Genomic DNA, 21,051 nt, shown 5'->3' with positions numbered 1-21,051 from the left:
TGACCACCAAGCTACTGTCCCAAAATTTATTTTACTCTCTACCTAATAATATGCTACAATTGTAATTTCTAGGCCTTTTATCAGCACCTGTGCCCGAGAAGCACAATACAGCAGCTGAATGGCTTTGTGGAAGATAACCCTTTCTCATGAAGAATGAAAACACCTGTGATGCCACATCAGCGCCATCCAGCTGCTCTTATCTTTCCAGCCAGCAGACGAGAGTTTGGCATTATTGAGTTTTGCGAGGCATGTTGTTGTACCTCATATCCGGCCCATTTTGTCATCTCGTCCAAGACGGATGCAATTTCTCCCATTTAAGGGATGAATGGCAGCTCTTGTGATGCACATGTGCTCCTTTGCATTTTGTGTACGGCACAGAGGTTTGTCTTCACCATCCAGAGAGTTACTCATCTGTGTCCTGGATCTGGGCCACACTTTTATGAGGGGATGCTCTATCAGTTGTCCATACACATCCCACTGGAAGTTAGTCACAGTATTCTGCATAAATACACGACAGAGTCAAGCTGCTAAGGCTGTCTATTTTTTAGATTTTCAGGCTGTGAATAAGTGCAACTCTAGGATAATTCAGTAGAATATCTTCAGATTTTTCATAGTGTGTGGTCACTGTGGGAGCCTGCAGAGTTGTGCTAAATGAACACCAATGCAACGGGGTTAAATATAGCCCGGCTGTCATCTTAGCTTTCCTCCCATCATTTAGGATTTGCCATGGTGGGTGCACCCAAGGGTGACTGTCGCTTTAGTTTTACACACTCAGCTCAGCGGTGAATCATACACAGTCCACACAAACACAAGCACTTTCAGAGAAACTCCTCTAAGAAGCTCAAACCAACATGAAGGGCCTCCTGGACTTTGTGATATAGTCTTGTTTCCAGAATAAGAACAAGAATCATTATGATAAACACTACTCAAGCTTTTTGAACCATTTAACACCTTAACATTGAGCTTTCCAGGTTCTGCCATTCTGACCAACGTAAAATCCTATTTAATACAAATCCCATTTAAGTCACGGCCCAAACAATTCAATTCAATTCAATTCAAAAATACTTTATTAATCCCAAAGGGAAATTATTTGTTGTTGTAACTCGTTATCCTCATTTCATTAAGAAATGTTATAGATACTGATGCTGTAGGCAGGAAGGATCTCTTGTAAAGGTCCATCCCACAGTGGATCCTAAGAAACTGGCTGCAGATGCCGTCCGATCAGTCCACCCAGACTCAGCAGGCCTCTCGGTTCCCCCGGGCTTTAGGACCGCCTGAATGCCAGGCAGAACTCCTCCCAGAGCGATGGCCACTCCTCCCAGCAGTCTGCCGAGTTCCTCCTCACTGCGGACAGCCAACTGTAGGTGCTGAGGGACGATCCTGTCCTTCCGCTGTCGTGAGCCATGTTTCCTGCTAGTTCCAGGATCTCAGTGGCCAGGCACTCGAGCACAGCTGGCAGGTAGATGAGAATGCGTCCACATAACATCCTTTTCAACTCATTTGAGAGTTGGGGCCATAGCTGAGATATTATTTGAGCTTTTGAGATGCTAATCAGCTGCTGTTGTTGTAGAAAACTGCCTTGTTGCCATGGTTACACATCATAACAAATGTCCAAAATCAAAAAAGTCTCAGTATAAATCCTTCCGGATGCACAGCATCCGATACCAGAGGAAACCTTGAGAGGCGCAATTCTAGAACATGATGTTCACATGATGTTCGTTACAAATTTTAACTATTTATACTGTCTGTTGGTTATTGTGACTGCTCAAAACACATTTACATTAAACAAAGTCGCCTATTTATTTCCAGATTTGGGGCTACATTAGATTCATTGTTCTGCCTGAGAACACTGACACATGGTGGTATGAACAGTATGTTAAAAGAAAGAAATCAAAAATCAACTTTTTTTTAGCATGCTACAAATGATTCACTTCAATCTTTACCTAACACTTTGGCCAGCAGCATGACTTCTTACATTTTCTCATCTATACTATAGAGTCTGTGTGAGGAGCGAAACCTCAGATTACCCACCAAAAGAGGTACGGTCCTATCAGGTTTTAAAAGGTGACCTATAGGCACAGCCGCCTTCCCAGCCACTTTGCTGAAAAAGGGCTACTGTTGAGAGCTTGCAAATAGTAACATACTTCAACCAAAGTCACAGCGTCTGAAGTGCTTTTGTATTGTTTTGGATGGCTCTACGCATCTCTTGATTTTTGAACTTGTTGCGTGATGTGAATGCATTGTTGTAAAACACAAAGAGCAGCAGGGAAAAAGCTGGAGACAGGTTTGTTTCTATATCTGAATGAATGAACAAACCAAATAGGCCAAAATTACTTAACATTAAAAGACTTCAAACTAAAAAGTAGTAAGGTGAAACCATTTAGTTACACTACTAAATGTGTTGCTTCCTGCATGACTTCTTCTGGTGCCATTCTTGCCATGTAGCCATATTCCCCTGAAGCGACACCTACTGTTTTGGAAGGGAATAGCAGCGATTGTAGCGCATCTCACTCAAATATATAACAACTTTTCTATGTTGATGCTGCAATTCATGTGACTGACAAGCAAGAATAATTTGGCCTTGAACATTTTAACAGAACTTGCAAACTAGAATACAGTAGTCCCTCGCTACTTTGCCGTTTGTGTATCGCGGATTTGCTGTATTGCGGTTTTTCAAAATAAGATTGGACATGACACACAATTGGCAGATGGATGGATAAGCTGCACAATCTGCATGAAATTTTTATTTAAAATAAATTATTTTAAATTATTTAGCACCTGCTGCACATTTGTGCAGCCCAGAGCAGCAGAAAAAGCTTCCTCCTGCAGCTGTGTGCAGCCCTTAAACCTCCAGTAAACTTGGGCGTACGTCAGTCCAAGGAGGTCCGTGCGTACCAGATTAAAGTTGAAGTGGACGCCTGCAGGGCATGCCTGTGCAAAGCTCAATTTTTACGACCGCATACACGGTTTTGCTAAAAGGCAAGCGATCTCTTGCTCCTCCTCTGTTGACGCCATGACTGAAATTGTGAGAAATGAAAGAATTTGTCAAAAGCAAATTTAAATCAGGTCCAGCGTGGCTGCGGGAGGGTCTGGAGATTTCCCGGTGGGCTGGTCTGATGTGTGGACTGCAGGGCCAGCACTCCCTGTTTTTTTATTGTTTTTTTAGAATTTTTTATTAACAACATACAGTATAAACACAGAACACTGCTGTCGTTGGGGCTGCCAGCTCTCGTTTTTTTTTGGTGACCAGTCAATCAATCCAGTTGATGTGTCAGCAAATGACCAATTGACAATCTCAATTTGTCCCGAAGGTAAATGCCCCTTGCCTGCGGAGCTAGTCTGCAGTCGCTCAGGGTGGACGCTCGAGTATGAAGTCTCAACCCTCTGCGGACAGTGTGTGTCGAGTCCGTGCGGAAAAAGGTCCATGCGAGTATACTGGAGCCTTTACTGATGCAGGATAAACTTCCTGCTGCAGTTAAACAGCTGATCAGTTGTTAAGTGGGCAGAGCAGAGAAGTGGGCGTGGTCAAGAGCACTTGTAGCAAAGAGCAGAGCAGGAAGGGAGCTGAAATCATGACATTCTGTGCTCTTTTAGAGCTTTAGAGTTTAGAAACATTGTTTAGAATATTGCAAGAGTGTGGGAAGGGTTCAAAACACCTATATATATATATATATATATATATATATAATAAAATAAACTACTACTTACTATTTGTACTACTATTCCCACTTTGCGGTTTTTCCCTTATCGCGGGTCTTCAGGGTACGATAAATGAGGGACTACTGTAATGTGAAAGTGTGTTCTGCATACGACTGAGAGGAGGACACAAATCACCAGTGTTGTATGCATCACAGTTTGATAACCATGACTCAGTCATAGTCACATCATAGACTTTGTTCAAAGCAGCCATTTTGACCTTAAAATAAAAGTAGGCAAATACAGGTGCATTAATGAACGCTGAACTTCACTCCTGCAGCTGTGCATGCTGTATCTACTCTTTCAAGTCAAAATGCCAGACATAAAATAGGCACAAAAAACAAAACAAAGACATTTATTTAGCATTATGTTATCCCTGTTGAATTACTTTTACAATGTTTTAACGATGCCTTTAGGCCTCCGGCTTACTGACTTATAGAAAACCTCAGTGTAGGACCAGCCAAGGAACAAGACAAATAAACCCTCCAGCTGAGAGGGTTGATACTGAGATATAGCCCTGGGTCAGGGCAGCGAAGCTTCATTACCGTCAACACAGCACCTGTGTGCTTTGATAACCTCCCCTTCTGCAGGCCATTACGTGGTTATGTGCCGCCTCACAGCTTTCTGAGACGACTCCAGAGGTACAAAGAGAGTGGAACAAAACACTTTCTACCTCTTTAAGTCTTTACGCCCTCTTTCTGTGTTACTCTTAGACAGTTGGCCTTAGTGTTCACCAGACCTTTGAGTCATCTCTGAGGTGCTAGAAGCCAGAGATGCAGTGTGATAGCTTGAAACCAGTAAAATGCTTCATTTTGTTCAAACAATGAGATATATCCTGTTTAAGTAGAATGAGACATGTGGGAGGTCAATAGAGATTTTGATTTGGGTCGTAGATTCATTTCTGAGCTTTAATATATTTTACCTGTTTGGCAAAAAAAGTTCAGTGAGCTCTGATTGCCTGCAAGTCCACATAATGGCTCTGTATCGCAAAATAAACTGTAGCCGGAAAAAAAGTATAAAAAGCAGTAACTTATCCGTAATGAGGCTGGGATTATTTTAGGACGACAGCTAAACAACATGGTGCTTTGAGCGTCACGACAGTTTAGACACGGCAATCCGGTGAATCACCACAAGTTGACTGTTGTTTCGCAACTATTTGAACAAAATTTGCTTTTATTTTCGGAAACGGCACGAGAGTAGGTTTGGAGGCTGCTTCATGAGGAGCAAATCAAAAGAATTATTTCTGATTATACATTGGTTAATGATAATTCCCACATCTTCCTCTGTGAGCCATAATTAGGCACAGTAAACAGGATGACAAACAGAAGAAGGCTGATCCCAGGCCATCAATTACACGTCCTCCTTCTTAAACTCTGGCTGTGCACGGAGGCTAATTATTGTTATTAGAAACGTGCCCAGTAGTTCATCCATCTGCTGCACATTTAAGTTTACATTTATAAAGGAAAAGCAGCTACTACTTATAAATTATATATATATAAAGTAAACTGCTCTTACAGTACGTACTGTTTTTGTGTTATAAAACATTTAATATGATTTTGCTGTATGATCTTAATCTCAGAGACTTACAGATGATCAGATAAATGTGACATACAGTGAATTCACACTGCTTCCATAAAAGAGACTTGTCCTTCAAAGTGAACAAATTCACCCATTTGTGCATTTGCTTGTTGATGTGGCCGACAGCTCAACATGTTCACAGTCTGATAAAGTAAATGTGCTCGGTGAGAGCTAATATCAGCGTTATAAAACAACAGCAGGGATTTATTTAATTTGTATGATTGTGGAGTCAAATGGCTTCTCTCACTGATGAAAGGGAACTCTGAGCTTTTAACGTGCACGGTGTGACTGTACAGCACAATGTTTGGAGCTTAAGACTGGCCTGTCGAGCAGAAAGCAAGTGGACCCAGGTGTACAGTAATGGCAGAGTAAGGAAATAAAAGGGGGTTGGAGGGAGGCGCACAATAGGTCGTTTAAAAAGAACCTGTGGATGAAAGTCAAAGAAGAAGTAGGAGAAGGTAGTGATTTATTTTGCATTGATTTGTGCCTTTTAGTGTGTGATCTGTAAAAACGTTTACAGGAGAAACTTGATGAAAATGGAGATATTGAACACATTTAAAATTATGCAACTACTAAAGATGAACAACACTTATTTTTAATGAAAGGCCTTGAGTTTTTTGAAGAAATGCATGTCGCCCACAAACTTCAACGCCAGAATTTTACACTAAAATCGTCCTATGATGAGAAATAAGTTTCAGCTATTTTGGTCAAAACTTGAAAATGATATGTATGATCCAATGAAGTTAAGTCAAGTCCTCTGGACAGTTTCTTTGTGTTGAAACGTTTCATCTTTGATCCAAAGGACTTCATCAGTCCAAGGAGCCACAACAAACTCAGTCCCACAAGCCGCGCACTCACATAGTGGGCCAACCAGTTTGCTGGTGATAAGATGGTTTCTGGAGTCCACCCTCTCCTCGGTCGACTCCTCTGAAGCAGCCATGACCAAAGTGGTTCAAAACATCAAAGTTCATGCTCAATAATGCAAAATTATATTTAAAAAAAAAAAAAGATGAAATGTTCAACACAAAGAAACCATCCAGTGGACCTGACTGAACTTTGTTGGATTTTTTTACTTGGATTATTGAGCATGAACTTTTGTTATGCATGATCTCAATCCTGCCAGAGGTAACGCTCAAAATATGTTACTGATTCTCAGCCACATGAATTTTTATGCAAATATTTGTAAAATTGACTGAGTAATGGATATGTTTGTTAACTAAGGTTGCTACCATCGTGAATGGGATATATACACAACAGTTAATGTCAAAGTTATAAGCACAGATTTTGAGTGAATAGCACATGAATGACACTTGGTGATGATGTGAATGACTCATACCACCACAACACATTTTAATGCAATTTGTGTTTTTTAACATAAATTGGCCGTGGCAGCCCTCTTGAATCAGGTTCACTCCAAAAGTAAATCAGTTGAACATGTTCATCTAATGATTAATTTCTGGAAGTTTCATTAAAATTTCTTCTGTGGTTCGTGAGACATTTTAGTGATGAACACAAACACACGCAGAGAAAAACAATCAACTTTCAGAGGGAAACGGTGTGAAACAAAAGAGTAACTGCTCCTTTAATTAGCTTAAAGTTTAAGTACATGATAGTTTACATATATTATTTAATTGTACAACTTTTATACTTTTGAATATATTACCAAAAAAAGAGGAAAGAAGAGGAAGAAAGGTATGTGGGATTTTATTCAAATTATTATTTTCTTGAAAATGTTTATGTAACTGATCAAAACTCCTAAAATCACTGATGAAGAATTATTTAGCAGAATAAACAACTTTATGAATTCATCAAATACAAAGATAAAGAGGAACAAATGTAAAATCTGTAATACAGCTGACTACGAAAAGTCAAACATGCAAATTTAACAGTAACAAAACCAGATAAGCTTATTTTTTCCTTTTTTTTTATCTTGAAAAATAAGATATTGGTGTTTTTATTCTGTAAAGCTGATAAATGCACACAGACAATAACTGTAGATATAGAACCGTCTACAGCATGAGTGTAGCGATGAGTCACACTGAAGCAAAAATGTTTCATTCTTCCTCAACAGATCATTCATTACAAGCTAAATACAGATCTTTTACACGCAAATCTGCTCAAAAAATGTGCTTTTAAAGAAAATTTCAGGTAATCATGTTCTTGTAGAGACAAAAGTGGAAAAGAGCAATGTTGTAGGAGAGGCAAAGAAAGTGCTACAGTGCGTGTATAATTACTGACAAAGGTCTTAGAGGAAAAGTCAGAGGGTACACATTAAAAACCATTTCAGCTCCTCACCTGACAAGCCACCCACGTCCATTTTCTTCAGGTTTTTGGCCTCCAGAATGACCACAGTCAGCTTGCCTGCAGTGGGAACGTATCGTAGGGAGAAGCAGATATCCCCCAGCTTCTCTTGCTGTTGAGAGACACATCACAGAAGGTCACAACAGTTTAAACAGCAGCCACAAAATCTAAATTTACTTTCTGACAGGCTATCAATAAGGTCAGAACAAGTGCAGAGGAGCTCTTCAAATTGGACTTCTCAACACTGCTTCTGCTTGTTTGTTTCAGTCCTTCGCAAGCAGAACGATGAGAGTCGAAGCTTTTGATGCTCTTATATAAATTTGGTCCCTTGATTTGGTTTAAATGCTCCTAAATCAAGACCCCCCCCCCCCACCCCCACCACCACCTCTACTCATCACTTTGCTGGAAAAGTGCTGCAATCACTCCATCTCTTCACACAAATCAGCATCACAACAGCGCCTCAGTGTGATGCACTGCAGAGAGAAGCAGCCGTGGTCTGAACTTCTCCATGACCAACATGATGAACAGGAGCCTCTTGGGTCACACCTGCTTCAAGTGTGGCCATTTTGAGATTAGAAATCAGCAGCAAAGCAGACCTGAAAATTGATCCTTGGCTGGTTGCAGGAGTCTTCCATCAGGGTCCAACCAGAGCATGCTGCCTTGCATAGATCCAGAATAATTTAAATGACTGCAGTGTGCTTATTATGCATAGTCAGGCTGCAACAAGTTCAGGCAGGGAATCCAGACACTCCTCTCCTCAGCAACACTCTTCAGCTACTTTTAGGGGAAGCTCAAAGCATTCAGAGGCCAGAAAGGACATCTAATCCCTCTGGTGAGTTCTTAGTCTGCCCCAGTGTCTCCTCCTTGTGGGACATCCCTGAAAACCTCCAAAAGGAGGCGTCTAGGAGGTATCCTAATCAGATGCCTGGGCCAACTCAGCTGACTGCTTTTCATACGAAGGAGCAACGACTCTAATCCCGAGCTCCCCCCAGATGACGCAGCACCTCACCCCATTGATAAGGCTCTGCCTGGCCACCGTACAAAGCAAACCCTTTCAGCTGCTTGTATCCAGGATTTTATTTTGGTCATGATTCATCCTTTATATTATAGGTGGGGGTTGAAACTTATACGGACCAGTAAATTGACAATGTTGTATTTCCACTCAACTTTTCCTCACCAGGATTGACCAAAGCAACGCCCTCATTACTGCAGACAAGGCCCAGATCTGTCACTCTACCCCCTGCTCCATCCTACCTTGACTGTTAAAGTAAGTAGTTACTTGGGTATAAATTTGTTAATTACAGGTGCATCTCAAAAATTTGAATATTATGAAAAAGTTTAACGTTTTTGTCAGTCATTTCAGAAAGTGAAACTCATATTGATTCGTTACACACAGAGTGGAATATTTCAACCCTTTATTTCTTGTAATTTTGACGTTTATGGTTTACAGATGATGAAAAAGCAAAACTCAGTGTCTCAGAAAATTATTATATTGTGACGAGGTTCAGTATTGTAAACTCCTGGTGTCACACCCTGATCAGCTGATTAACTCCTGGACATGAGCTACAAATGTCCAGTTCCTCAAGTCGAGCCACTCCTGAACCAGAGACGTCAGAAGCATCTTACCTGACTGAGGAGACAAAGAACTGGACTGTTGCTCAGTGATCCAATGTGCTCTTTTCAGATGAAAATACATTTTCATGTAATTTAGAAATTAAGGTCCCAGAGTCTGAAGAATGAAGAACAGAATCCACATTGTACCAAAGCTGCCTGTGGAATATTCTCATTTTATGAGACACTGCATTCTGTTTTTTCTTTTTTTGTAAGCCATAATCATCAAAATTGCAAGAAGTATTTATTAGAGTTATTAGAAGTATAAGTACAAGAAGGCTTGAAATATTTCACTTTATGTGTAATTAATCTATTTAAGAGTTTCACTTTCTGAAATGACTGAGCAAAAATTGAACTTTTTAACAATTTTTTTTTTTTTAAATGCACCTGTAAGTATTTAGTCTCTCAGTTATTCGTATTCAATTTGTAAATTAGTTAAAACGATAAATAAAATATTAACATTTAATTTTCAAAATTATCCCCGTAGAAAGTGACCAAAATTCATTTTGAAATGTCAAATTTAAAAATTAAAATGAATTAGCAGAAGTTTACAAATTGAGCAGTCTTGGAGAAGAAAATGAAAATGATGTTCAGATGATTTATTTTAATTTTATTTATGAGTCAAAACATGCAGCTTTATTTTGAAAATGAAAAGCATTTCTATTAATCCATTTTAATTTGAAAATTGAGACATTTTCACTTCCATACTCAATAACCTCTGCTTTTATAATGACATGGGGTTGAACGACTACATGATTTTTAAACTCGACATTAACATAATAAAACTTGAGTAGAACTCGAGTATTTGATGATGTCATAGGATGCAAAAATGGAAGATGCAAAAATAAATAAATAAATAAAACCGCAAAAAAAGTAATTTATTATTTACAAAAAAAAAAAAAAAGATTGGGAGCATATATTATGCTCCTACCATTTATCATACTGCAAATAAGTCACAGGAAAACCAAAACTATTAGTTATTATTATTATGCTGCAAAAGTGAAAGAAACGTGCGGCACGTCAAAAATGAAACTAAAAACAGTGAGGCGGGCAATCACCCTGCACCACCACCCATAGTGATGCGCATTAGGTTTAGTTTTATAGATTAATATGTTTATAGGTTTTTTATAGGTTTAGCGATTAATTTTTTTTGCTTTTTGTTTGTGAAACAAGGTCAGAGGAAGCTGGTTCTTGTTCGGTCAATGGACCCAGTGTTACACCATATTCTGTGACCTGCAGCAGTGCATGCAACACCGCCCCCTAGGGTCACAATATACGGTGGTCACAGAATATGGTGTAACACCGGTTCGCAACGAGCTCCAAACAGTAAGGAAGTTGATTCATTTTCTGTTTCCTTATGGTAGTTGAACCGGAACATTCATCTTTAGTGAAATATTTCCATACTATTGATGTATTTCTACCTGTTTTCCAAGACTGGGCCTGCTCCGCTCCATCCGTCTGCTTTGAGGAATCCATTTTGTAACCCGCGCCTGGTGCAGGTCACGTGACGTGACGCAATAACATAACGACGATGTCATGACGTCACCACGAATACACAACGTGAAATTTAAAAACTTGATAGATGTCCTAGAAATCGATGTGTTGATTACTTGAGTAGTCTGTTAAAGCCCTAACAATGACTTATTTAAAATAAATAAAATATCTTAGTTTAGTGTCTCACATCCTTTATCGACTCTTATATAGTGGGCACCAAACAGGGTGGGCACTCTTATTATTTTCTATGTATAACAGAAAATATGAAGACGAAGAGAGACCAGATGGCCACTCTATCAATACCAGAATGTTCCTAATTGTTCATTCGACACGAGAAGAGAAAACAATAAAAGGTTTCTTAAAATCAGGATATTTTCTGAGGGAGGAACACAAAGCATTGCTCCAGCATCAAATGTTGCTGTAAATTCTTATGCAAACATATCTTAATGTGATAAAGTGACTCCCTTCAGCTAAAAGAAATGAACCCCCAACCAACCTACTTATGGCGTTATAATTAACCTTCAAATCAACCCACCATAATACTAAAAATAAGGTTGGCAACATGTGCTATATGCCATGACATTTACCATGAAAATTGAATCTCCTGAGCTGCTGCTTGGAAACACACTTCTATTAATTGAATGGGAAGTGTGGACATATGATTAAGTGACATTTCCAGAAGGGATGGATTACATCAGCTATGGCGGTGTGCTCGTGTTACAAGCTGTTGCAGGGTAATGGTTCTAATATCACTTATGCACTAAAAATGCTGTTATTACTAAAACAACAGTGATTACATGTTCCAATCTAAGCCTTAGCATGAAACCTCTGTCTCATAATGGTTTTACACCCATTTTCATTGTTTTTGTGTGTTTGCCTGCACAGATCCTGAGTCTTACCTCCTCCTTCTCAGCGCTCTGCAGATCCCGCCACTCCTCCGTTATGTGGCTGAAGTCCACCTTGTTCATGGGCACCTTGATGTCACCGATGGCATCATGTTTGGAGAAGCGGTCGAAGTCATACACTGTCATCACCAGTGTTTTCCCACCAAGCTCTACGTAAGGGACCTGAGGAGAAAAGAGCATAAGAAGTGAATCGTATCTTAAGAAAAGTGAGTTAGTCTTTTTATAATTATGAGTAAGATAAATATTTAATCATCCAGATTAAGGCCTAACTACACTACTCTGTATATGTTTAAATTGATTGTTTATATATATATAAATATATATATGTATAGGTGTTAATATGTTGTGTCAATCTGTGACATTTTAAGGACAGAAGAGCCTGAGAACAAGTTTGAAACTGAGAAAAATGCTGAATATTTTGGAAGAATTTGGAAAATAACTAGAAATAGGAGTTGTGATAATAAAATACAAAAGTGTACAAAGATTTTTATCACAGCACAATATGACTTTATAAAAGATATATGAAACAAGTAGGCCTATCACGATAACATATTTTGCTGGGCGATTAATTGTCTCGAAAATTATTGCGATAAACGATAATATTGTTTGAAATTTAACAGTAATTAAAAAAAAAAAAAAAAAAAAAAAAAAGAAATTTAACAGTAATTAATTGTCAAATTTGAGAAGAAATGTTGATTTGATTGGAGTGTAGTACCTTTTTTGACCACTTGATGGCAGTATAAGACTGATTGAACCAAAGGATGGATAGCTGAGCAGCATGTCTCTTTAAGAAAAATGGGAGGGAGGGTCCTTGACGTGACATGGGCTGACATGGTGACATGACGGACGCTCGATGATTTGAGTTCTTTAGCATAGCATTTTTCATACAAAGTTTTTAATTAAAAAAAAAATATCAGTAAACAAGTTCTCAGCTTCTATATGCAGAGATAAACAACTTTTTACATGAAGGCACGTGTTTCAACTGTGAATTTTGGAGCTTCGACAAGACGGAGGTTTTTTCCCCGAGGTCGGCCTGTTAGCTCGTAGCTTAGCTTCTCAGGTTAGCTACTTTTAACCATCCAAAAGCGCAATTTTGGATGGTTAAAATGGATTTTAAAGAGAAAGGGAAGGGTCAGTGAAGAGCACCGGAGTTGAGCCTTTTGTCATCCAGTGTCTTCAGTAGAACGAGAGACGCGAAGAAACGTTAAAGCCGATAAATGAAAATGAGGTAGATAATTTTCATTCATCATGTGATTAATTGATTTATTGTTTATCGCGACAGGCCTAGATGCAAGTGTAAAACGGAGGCTGGAAACTTTTCCTCACTGCAATATAACCTAACTATAATAACTTGCAAAAAGATGTGAAGCTGTCCACTTTGACCACTTTATGGGATTTTAAACAATTGATAAGTTCAATAGAAAAATCAAAGCAAACATGTTCCTGTTTTTAGTATTTTACCTTGTTTTATAAGGCACCGTGATTTGACTTTGTTTTATAACACAAATTTTTATTTTTATTTTATTTGCATTTTATTGTCGTCTATTGTTTTCTGTATCTCATCTGGGTTCTTTGTTTAAAACTGGTCTCTTGTAAATGAGTCCTCGTGACTCAGTGAGACTAACCTGTATATAAATAGAGGTTGAATGAATGAATAGTATCACGAGGGGCTTAGTAAAACTATTCTCTTTAAATAGTCAAAGTTTAAGTATTTTCTTAACTAGTCTGTTTGTAGACTGACCTCAAACAACAAATGTACAAAAATAAAATTATACTATGACCAGGTTGATTTTAGATGCCAGGTTTATTTTAAGACACGTCTAAGGGACTAAATCTCTATTGTTAAAAAAAGAAGAAAAAAAAGACAAAAACTGTTGGTTCAGTCGTTACGACCTGTGAACCTTTTTTTTTGTTTGTTTGACTGACGGACCCAGAATTTCGTTTTCGCACCTGATTTAGTTTTAATGTTTTCATTGTATTGTGTCAATGCAGAAACACTGGATAATTCAGAACTAGGGATGCACAATATTAACGGCATGGTATCGGTATCTGCCAATATTATCGATTTAAAACACTTCTGTTTTAAGTAAATTTTGAATTTAAGAATGTGTCAAGTGTATCTGTTAATGCACTACTACTTAGGTACTTTTCACTTGTCGCTTGTGAACAGGTTGTGTATAGATTTGTGAAAATTTACAAATTTGCACTGTTCGAGTGTTGTCGTGTTGGAGAGAGTAAAAGTCATGAATTTGACCTTAAACATAATCCAAGTTGAAGTGTTGCATCATTTTCAGCCCTCTTTTTGGCACCTGTACTTGGTAGCAGGCCAAATTGACAAAGACCATGCAGAATAATGTAGTAATTAAATTTCACAGCAGATAAAGCTATGTAGTCTCTGTAAGTAGGTCTAGAAAAAAAAAAAAGGTATTGGTAATGGTTATCAGCCAAATACATTTTAACATAACGACATATCAAATATCGGCCAAAAATCCAATATCATGCATCCCCATTCAGAACATTTGTTTCTGTTCATAATCTTTGTTTTTAGTTTTGTTTTAAAACAATCAAGAGCCTAAAGGACATTTCTTCTAAAAATATCCTTATAAACTGCATCTGATTATCACTTTAATTTCATTACTATTTAAAAAAAAAAGTTTTTGATAAGCACATCAAGATCAAAATCAACATGAATCGCAGTTTATGAAACTTTTGTTTATAATTCTGTACAAGCATAATCTAAAATGAGTTTGTTGTGCACTATCAGAATCAGAATTATATAAATTATTATTATTATTATTATATATATATTATAACATCCACATCTGCAATACCAATATATACTATTTGAAAATGACTTCTTTACTTGCTGATATCAGTTTATTACAACTTAATTATTGTTTAATGGTTCTTGTCGTTTCCTCCCTATGCTATTCTAATGAGTTTTTGGAGAATGCAGTTTTAAAATGCTTTGTTTCCATTTCATTCACTTCTGCCACTTCTATCACATTATTTTTTTATGATGCATCACAGACTTTAAAGTAAGTAGTAACACAAAAAAGCAGACAAATGATGAATTGAGATGGATATCACATTGAATTATGCTTAATGTACATCAAACACCTGCGCTCGTCACTGTCGAGTGAATAACAAAACTTTCCCCGCTACTGAGCAACAGTCATGCATCCATTAAAGCTGAGGCGAGGCCGGGCTGTAGCTGTGCATCTGCCTGTGTTAATCCCAATCACATTCAGCCCGAGTGTGTGTGTGTGAGTATAACTGTGTGTGTGAGATATTCTGTCAGGAGCTTGTTAATGCGCCAGCTGGTCGCTGTCTCCACACCTTCCCAGATTTCCAGGCTGCATGCAAATCAAATTGTCAACAGAAGCAAAAGATTTCCAGCTACAAAACTGTGCAAATGTGTCCGAGCTGAAAAAGTGAGGCTCACCTTGAAAGTGAACTGCTCGTTGAAGACGGGGTTGAGGGTCTTCCTGTGGACCTTGGTCTCAAATTTCTTCTTCTTGTCAGGCAGAAGGTAGACCTTCACGTAAGGGTCGGATGTGCCTCCCATATCCATAGCAGGCAGCTCTGCAGCCTGGATGATGCCGACTATGAGCTAAAACAGGAAGAGAAGATGTGTCGGTTACCAGAGACTGAATCAGAAATAATTTCTTAGTTAGAGAATTACGTTCCAAGTGTGGCAATAAACTCAAAGAAAACGTCCTTTTAAAGTAACTATTAATCATCAGTTCATGCTGGTTTCTTAAAGATAATTCAGTGTCATTTTCCTGAGACAAGTCTCCAGCATTAGACATTATTAAGGAAGAACATGACAGCTGCTGAAGAGTTCGTAAAGGTCAGGACGTGTCGCACCAGGACTGAGGGAACTGTTTTTCCTCACACGAGGTTTATAATTGATAACCACAGTAGGGGGTCCGGGTGGCTGATTGACCTGCCAGTCAGAGTCTCAACTCAAAGACCTCTCAGGAGGTCCAGCTAGTCAGTCAATCAACTTCCTATCAGGCAGCCATCACACAGCAATCTGGAGACTGACCAGGTCACTCAGCCATGGAGCTCCACAGCTGTCAGGAGCTGCATCGCTTTGCCACTAACCATGGAGCGGCAAGCACACGTAGAAAACAAACTAATACTTTAATAAAAGAGAAACCACCACTAACAGATACAGCATGTGTAACGGACCAGATCTTTGTATTTTGAATTTTTTTTTTATTTTTTAAACAAACCTTCAACATAAAGCTCTGGAAATCTCTGGCTACATCTAACTCAAATAGCAGCCCTTATAACTTCATCCATATAACACACATGCACATGAACACGTGTGGGACACAAAATCCATCCATTCATAATCTTTAGCCGCTTCTTCGTTTTCGGGTCACAGGGGTCACTGGTGCCCATATCCAGCAGTCACTGTGGGAGAGGCAGGGGACACCCTGGACAGGTCTCCAGTCCATCACCGAGACACATAGAGACAAATGAGACAAACCACCATTCACTCTCTCACTCACACCTAAGGACAATTGGTTGGCTTGTTATGTTAATTAACCTCCTAGGACCTGGCATCCACATATGCAAGAGTTCAGGTGCCTGTTCAGGATCCCAGGTATGTTCTGTGTGTTATTGTTATTTTAAATTAAATGTTTGTTCTTGAAATTTGTGAAATAAATTTCTAAATAAATGTGACTTATATTCTGAAGTGACATATATTGTTTTTTCTTCTTCATGGAGGCATTTTTTTGACTGATGCAATTTATGCTCCAGAGCAACTTATAGTCCAAAAAATATGGTATTCCTAGTATAATTCGGTATACAATATTCAAAGTATAATTTTCAGCTTGAAATGTACCAGTGACACACTGTGCAGGGTCTTTTTAAGTGGTAGGACTATGTGTGGCTGGTTTGCTTCATCAAACTGGAAATGTGCTTGTGGTCTTAAGAAAGAACTTGTTAGTTACATTTTTTTAATTACTAGCAAATCTTGACTAAATGTTAAAAAATATTTGTTGTGAAAACACAAGTTTAGACATCTATATGCATTTTAAATATTTAGATATATTAGAATTGTTTAAGCCTAAATCTGTTCAGATCTCTGTGAAGCAAAGATCGTGGCATGTGCACACACAAACAAATTAATCATAATAGCATGGTAATTGTAAAATATACTTTACTTAATAGAAGAGTTGTGGAGTGGGAGTTATTATTCTGGACGAATCGTGTTATTGAAACAGAAATAATATTCACTTTACCACAAAAAAATGCAAAATGAGTCACTGTTAGAACTCAGTTTTATTCTCTCTGAAGTTACAGCAACACTTAAAATGATTAAATACTTCCAAAATGTGTTGTTCTTTGTTCAAAGCTGTCAAAGCCGATTCATTCTTATACAAAAAAAAAACAAAACAATCATGGACTATATTAGTCAAAGTTTTATTATGTTAGCTGCTGGAGAAAGCCAAGACATCAGCTTCAGAAAATAAAAGGACCTATTGAAACCCTAAATTATCTCTTTGTAAAGACCTGAATGCAGCCGGGGACATTGTTCATTGCTGTTTTTAAATTAACCATTTTGTACATAACTCATTATTGAAACTATTTTGATTTGCAGCTTTGACTGGCTTTATTTCCAGTTTATGAACATGAATTATCAGACTAGAATAAATTACATAAATTATCTGAAACAAAAGCAGTATAATACAAATTAATTAGTGTAATATAAAACTAATAAAAAATTATTTCTATTTATGGACATTTTATTTACGTAACTTCAACTTTTAACATTGTTTAGTTATTTTCTGGGCAACTTTGCTGATTTTGTGCTGCAAAACCAAGAAATATTCTGTTCCAAGGCAAATTTGACCAAAATAGGATCTTAAAACTGCCATCATGTTGGGTTTCACAATTAAATCCATGATTAAATAAAACAGGAGCTGATCAAAGTATTATTTGAGTAAAATATTGCTTTGAGATAAACAGTAAAGTATGTTACATTTACACTCAAACTATATATAAGAAAGGGTTAACAGGTGGACAAAAGTTTTTGGGATTTTTTTGAGACAGAAGGAAAATATTAAAGAACCCAGTAAAATGATAATAGTTCAATAATTGTTATTAGACAATTGTGACCAATCTGTTTACGGAACACAAAAATCACAAATTAAAAAGCTAAAACTCAACAACAAGCAGCTTCTCAAACAAAACCCAATACGTTTGACAAAACAAACCCACCACCACTGGTTTTGGAAGACGCTTAAACTGGGTCAATCCCTTATAAGTTTGTAATAAAACAAAACTGGTCCAGGTTTCCTCTCTTCAAAAATGGTGTCCAGAGGGTGTATTCCATATATAGGGGCATCGCTGTCCTTAGCTGCCACGGTAAGGTCGATTCAGGGTTAGGAGAGTGGTGCGGTCTAAACTGAAGGCGTCCAAGTATCTCAGGATTTTGTTCACGAGTGACGGAATAATAAAGTGTGAGATCAACTGATGGATTAATGCAACTTCAGCAATAATGTGCTCTCTGTGCTGGTCCATTCTGGTGATGAGGGAGCTGAGCTGCAAGGCAAAGTTCTCTGCTTACTGGTCAGTTTACGTTCCTACCCTCACTTATGGTCACAAACTATGGGTAGTGACCAAAAGAACAAAACAGAGGATACAACTAGTTGAAATTAGATTTATTTGGAGAATAGCTGGACTAAGGAGAAGTTCAGTTATCTGGGAGAGGCTCAGAGCAGATCCGCTGGTCCTCCACATCGAGAGGAGCCAGTTGAGGTGGTTCAGACATCTGGTAAGGATGCCCACGGATGCCTTACTAGTAAAAATATGAGGGGATGTGCAAATGGTAAAGAGACCCCAGGGAAGACTCAGGACATGCTGGACAGAGTATGTCTCTAGGCCAGCCTGGGAAAGTCTTGAGTCCTACCAAAGTAGCTGGAAGAGGTGACTGTAGAAATACTTTTCTGGACCTCTTTGCTCAAGCTACTGCCCTTGCGACCCGACTCAAGAAAAAACAGAAGATATTGAATGGATGGGTGGTCCAGGTTTATGTAATACTTCTTATATTACTGGTGATATGTCAGCAAAAGAGAGTGGTAAGATGCAGTGGGTGGGATTAACAAAGACAATATTAAGTTATTGGATATATTTACCTTTACAAAGGCAAGCACATAAAAGACATGGTCAGTATGAGACAACTGTTAATCGGCTGAGAACCTTTTCAAAAGGATTTTGGAAAACTGAATCACATTTTTCCTAGTTATGTGTACATACAGAACCAAATCAAAAATAAAAAGCTGTATAACTCTGAAGGTATAAAAGGGAATTATTCCATTGGTCATACACCTTTACCTACACAAAACCATGCTGGGCAGCGGAAACTGATAATGACATTTGGAAGGTGAGCGTAGTAATTTCTGAATCCAACCCATTCTCTGGATTTTTATCCATCAGTACTGCATGGTACACCTTCTTAACAGGGAGAGATGAAGCTGCTTGAAGAAAGATTGAAGAAAGATGTTGCCTGGAAATGTTAATTTCCACTTTAAAGCCTCTGCTAATTGCATTTTTTGTTGTTTGTATAACGCCACACGTTTGTAATACAAACTAAAGAGAAGCGTTCCTTAAACTCATTAACAGTGATGGTTTGAAGCTACAACTTTAACGTAAGTTCCTATAATTATTTCTAATTAAAAGCATTTTCACTTTTTATACAATAATGTAGATGAAGCTAGAATGACAAATTTTGTTTCAATAGGCTGAACCTGGTTTTACTTGTTGCATTAGCTTCGGTGTTTATGCTGGTTTCATTCTTAGCTTGTTTCAGTAAGTTGAGCTTTACACTCTTCCTTTACACCTGCTTCTTATTTGCTAGTAATCACACCCGTTTTGTTTCTATTCGTTGCTCTTTCTGTTTGTATTTACAGGACCTGGTTTGCAGCGGTTTCTCCTCAGACTGTCAACGTTATCAGTCCAGCTTGTTCCCCTTCTAAATGTACATTTTATGTTCTATTTAGGCTTTTACTCCTAGACCCACAAACACTTTTAGTTTGTGCTTTGCCTTCATAAACCAGTTTACTCTTCATCTGGCTGCCTTCTGAGCAGTTCCCCAAATGGTAATAAAAATTGGCAGTAATATAAGATGTATCATGGCTTCAAGCAGAAGAAATCCAGTCAGGTTTCTATCACATTTGAAAATATATATATATATATATTTTTAACTGAACTACTTTATTCTAAAAACTAAACTCTGTGGGTTTAACCCTCTTTCTGCCACAAGTGTGAATTTGTTTTGTTAATTTAAACATCAACACATTTTGGTCTTGGCCAGCTTCCCTGGAAAGTAGAGGGTCATTTATTCTCAGAGACTCTGGGCCTGCTGGTATTTTAAAACAATTTTCAAACGTCTTGGCTGAAGTGGCACGCACCTTTTCAAAACAAGAAAAAAAAAAATGGATCCCAGAGAAACCTTTCCAATATTATACTTTTTATTTATTATTTACTAAATGAAAAAAAATGTATGAGCACAAATATTTAGAAATACTAATTTATATAAACTGATATTGGCTTTGTATTTGTATAAATCAAACAAAATAGAAGTTTAATAAAAATGACAAAAGATGTCAATGTACACCATGTGTTTATATATATATATATATATATATATATATATATATATATATATATATTATTTCTTGTTTCATTATGTCTAAAAGAAGTGTTTGTAACAAAAGGTAAAACCTGTAAGTTTATTGTTTTGCAGAAAATCCAAAAACCTCAAAACAATAATTATATACAATAGTTCTTCGCTACTTCGCAGTTCGTTTATCGCAGACACACTCTATCACGGTTTTTCAAAATAAGACTGGACATGACACACGATACATGAACCGCACGATCGGCATGGATTCTTTATTTAAAATAAATTATTTTAAATTATTTAGCACCTGCTGCACCTTTGTGCAGGCCACACTGCAGGATAAGCTTCCTGCTGCAGCTGATCAGCTGTTCTCCGTGCAGAACGAAGAAGTGGGCGTGGCCAATAAGGCTTGCAAAGAGCAGACGAGGCAGGGAGCTGAAATCATGACATTCTTTTAGAGCTTTAGAGTTTAGAAACATTATTTAGAATATTCTAAGTGTGGGAAGGGTTTAAAATGCCTTCATATATATAAAATAAACTAATACTTACTACTTGTACTACTATTTCTACTTTGCAGTTTTTCCACTTATCGTGGGGCTTCAGGGTACGGCTCCCCCGCGATAAACGAGGGACTACTACATAACAACATAAAATCTTAACATCAAAACTGTGAGAATAAAAAGAACGAAGGCTAAGTGTTTGCACATCTGTGTGGGGTTTTCTGTTTAACTAAGGATTCAGGTCATTTTACAGCAAAAAGCCACTGACATTAACCCTTCCCTTTTTGTTTGTGAGTTATGCTTCAGGCCACTGAGCAGGGCG

At 37.9% G+C, this 21,051-nt stretch overlaps 1 protein-coding gene across 4 annotated transcripts in view; it reads right to left on the bottom strand.

Moving 5' to 3' along the window:
- Positions 1 to 21,051, bottom strand: part of syt1a (synaptotagmin Ia) — a 177,649-nt gene that overhangs the window by 18,342 nt on the left and 138,256 nt on the right. For all 4 annotated transcript variants that reach the window (XM_037695783.1, XM_037695784.1, XM_037695782.1 and 1 more), the window contains 3 exons: positions 15,031 to 15,198; positions 11,580 to 11,747; positions 7,570 to 7,687 (listed from right to left, as the gene is read on the bottom strand). In XM_037695783.1, coding sequence (XP_037551711.1) covers positions 7,570 to 7,687; positions 11,580 to 11,747; positions 15,031 to 15,198 — 454 coding nt within the window. The remainder of the gene's footprint in view (positions 1 to 7,569; positions 7,688 to 11,579; positions 11,748 to 15,030; positions 15,199 to 21,051) is intronic.

The sequence above is a fragment of the Nematolebias whitei genome, chromosome 22, assembly GCF_014905685.2.
Source record: "Nematolebias whitei isolate Nwh7 chromosome 22, NemWhi1, whole genome shotgun sequence".
Lineage (NCBI taxonomy): Eukaryota > Metazoa > Chordata > Actinopteri > Cyprinodontiformes > Rivulidae > Nematolebias > Nematolebias whitei.
This window is presented reverse-complemented; position numbering and strand designations above follow the sequence as displayed.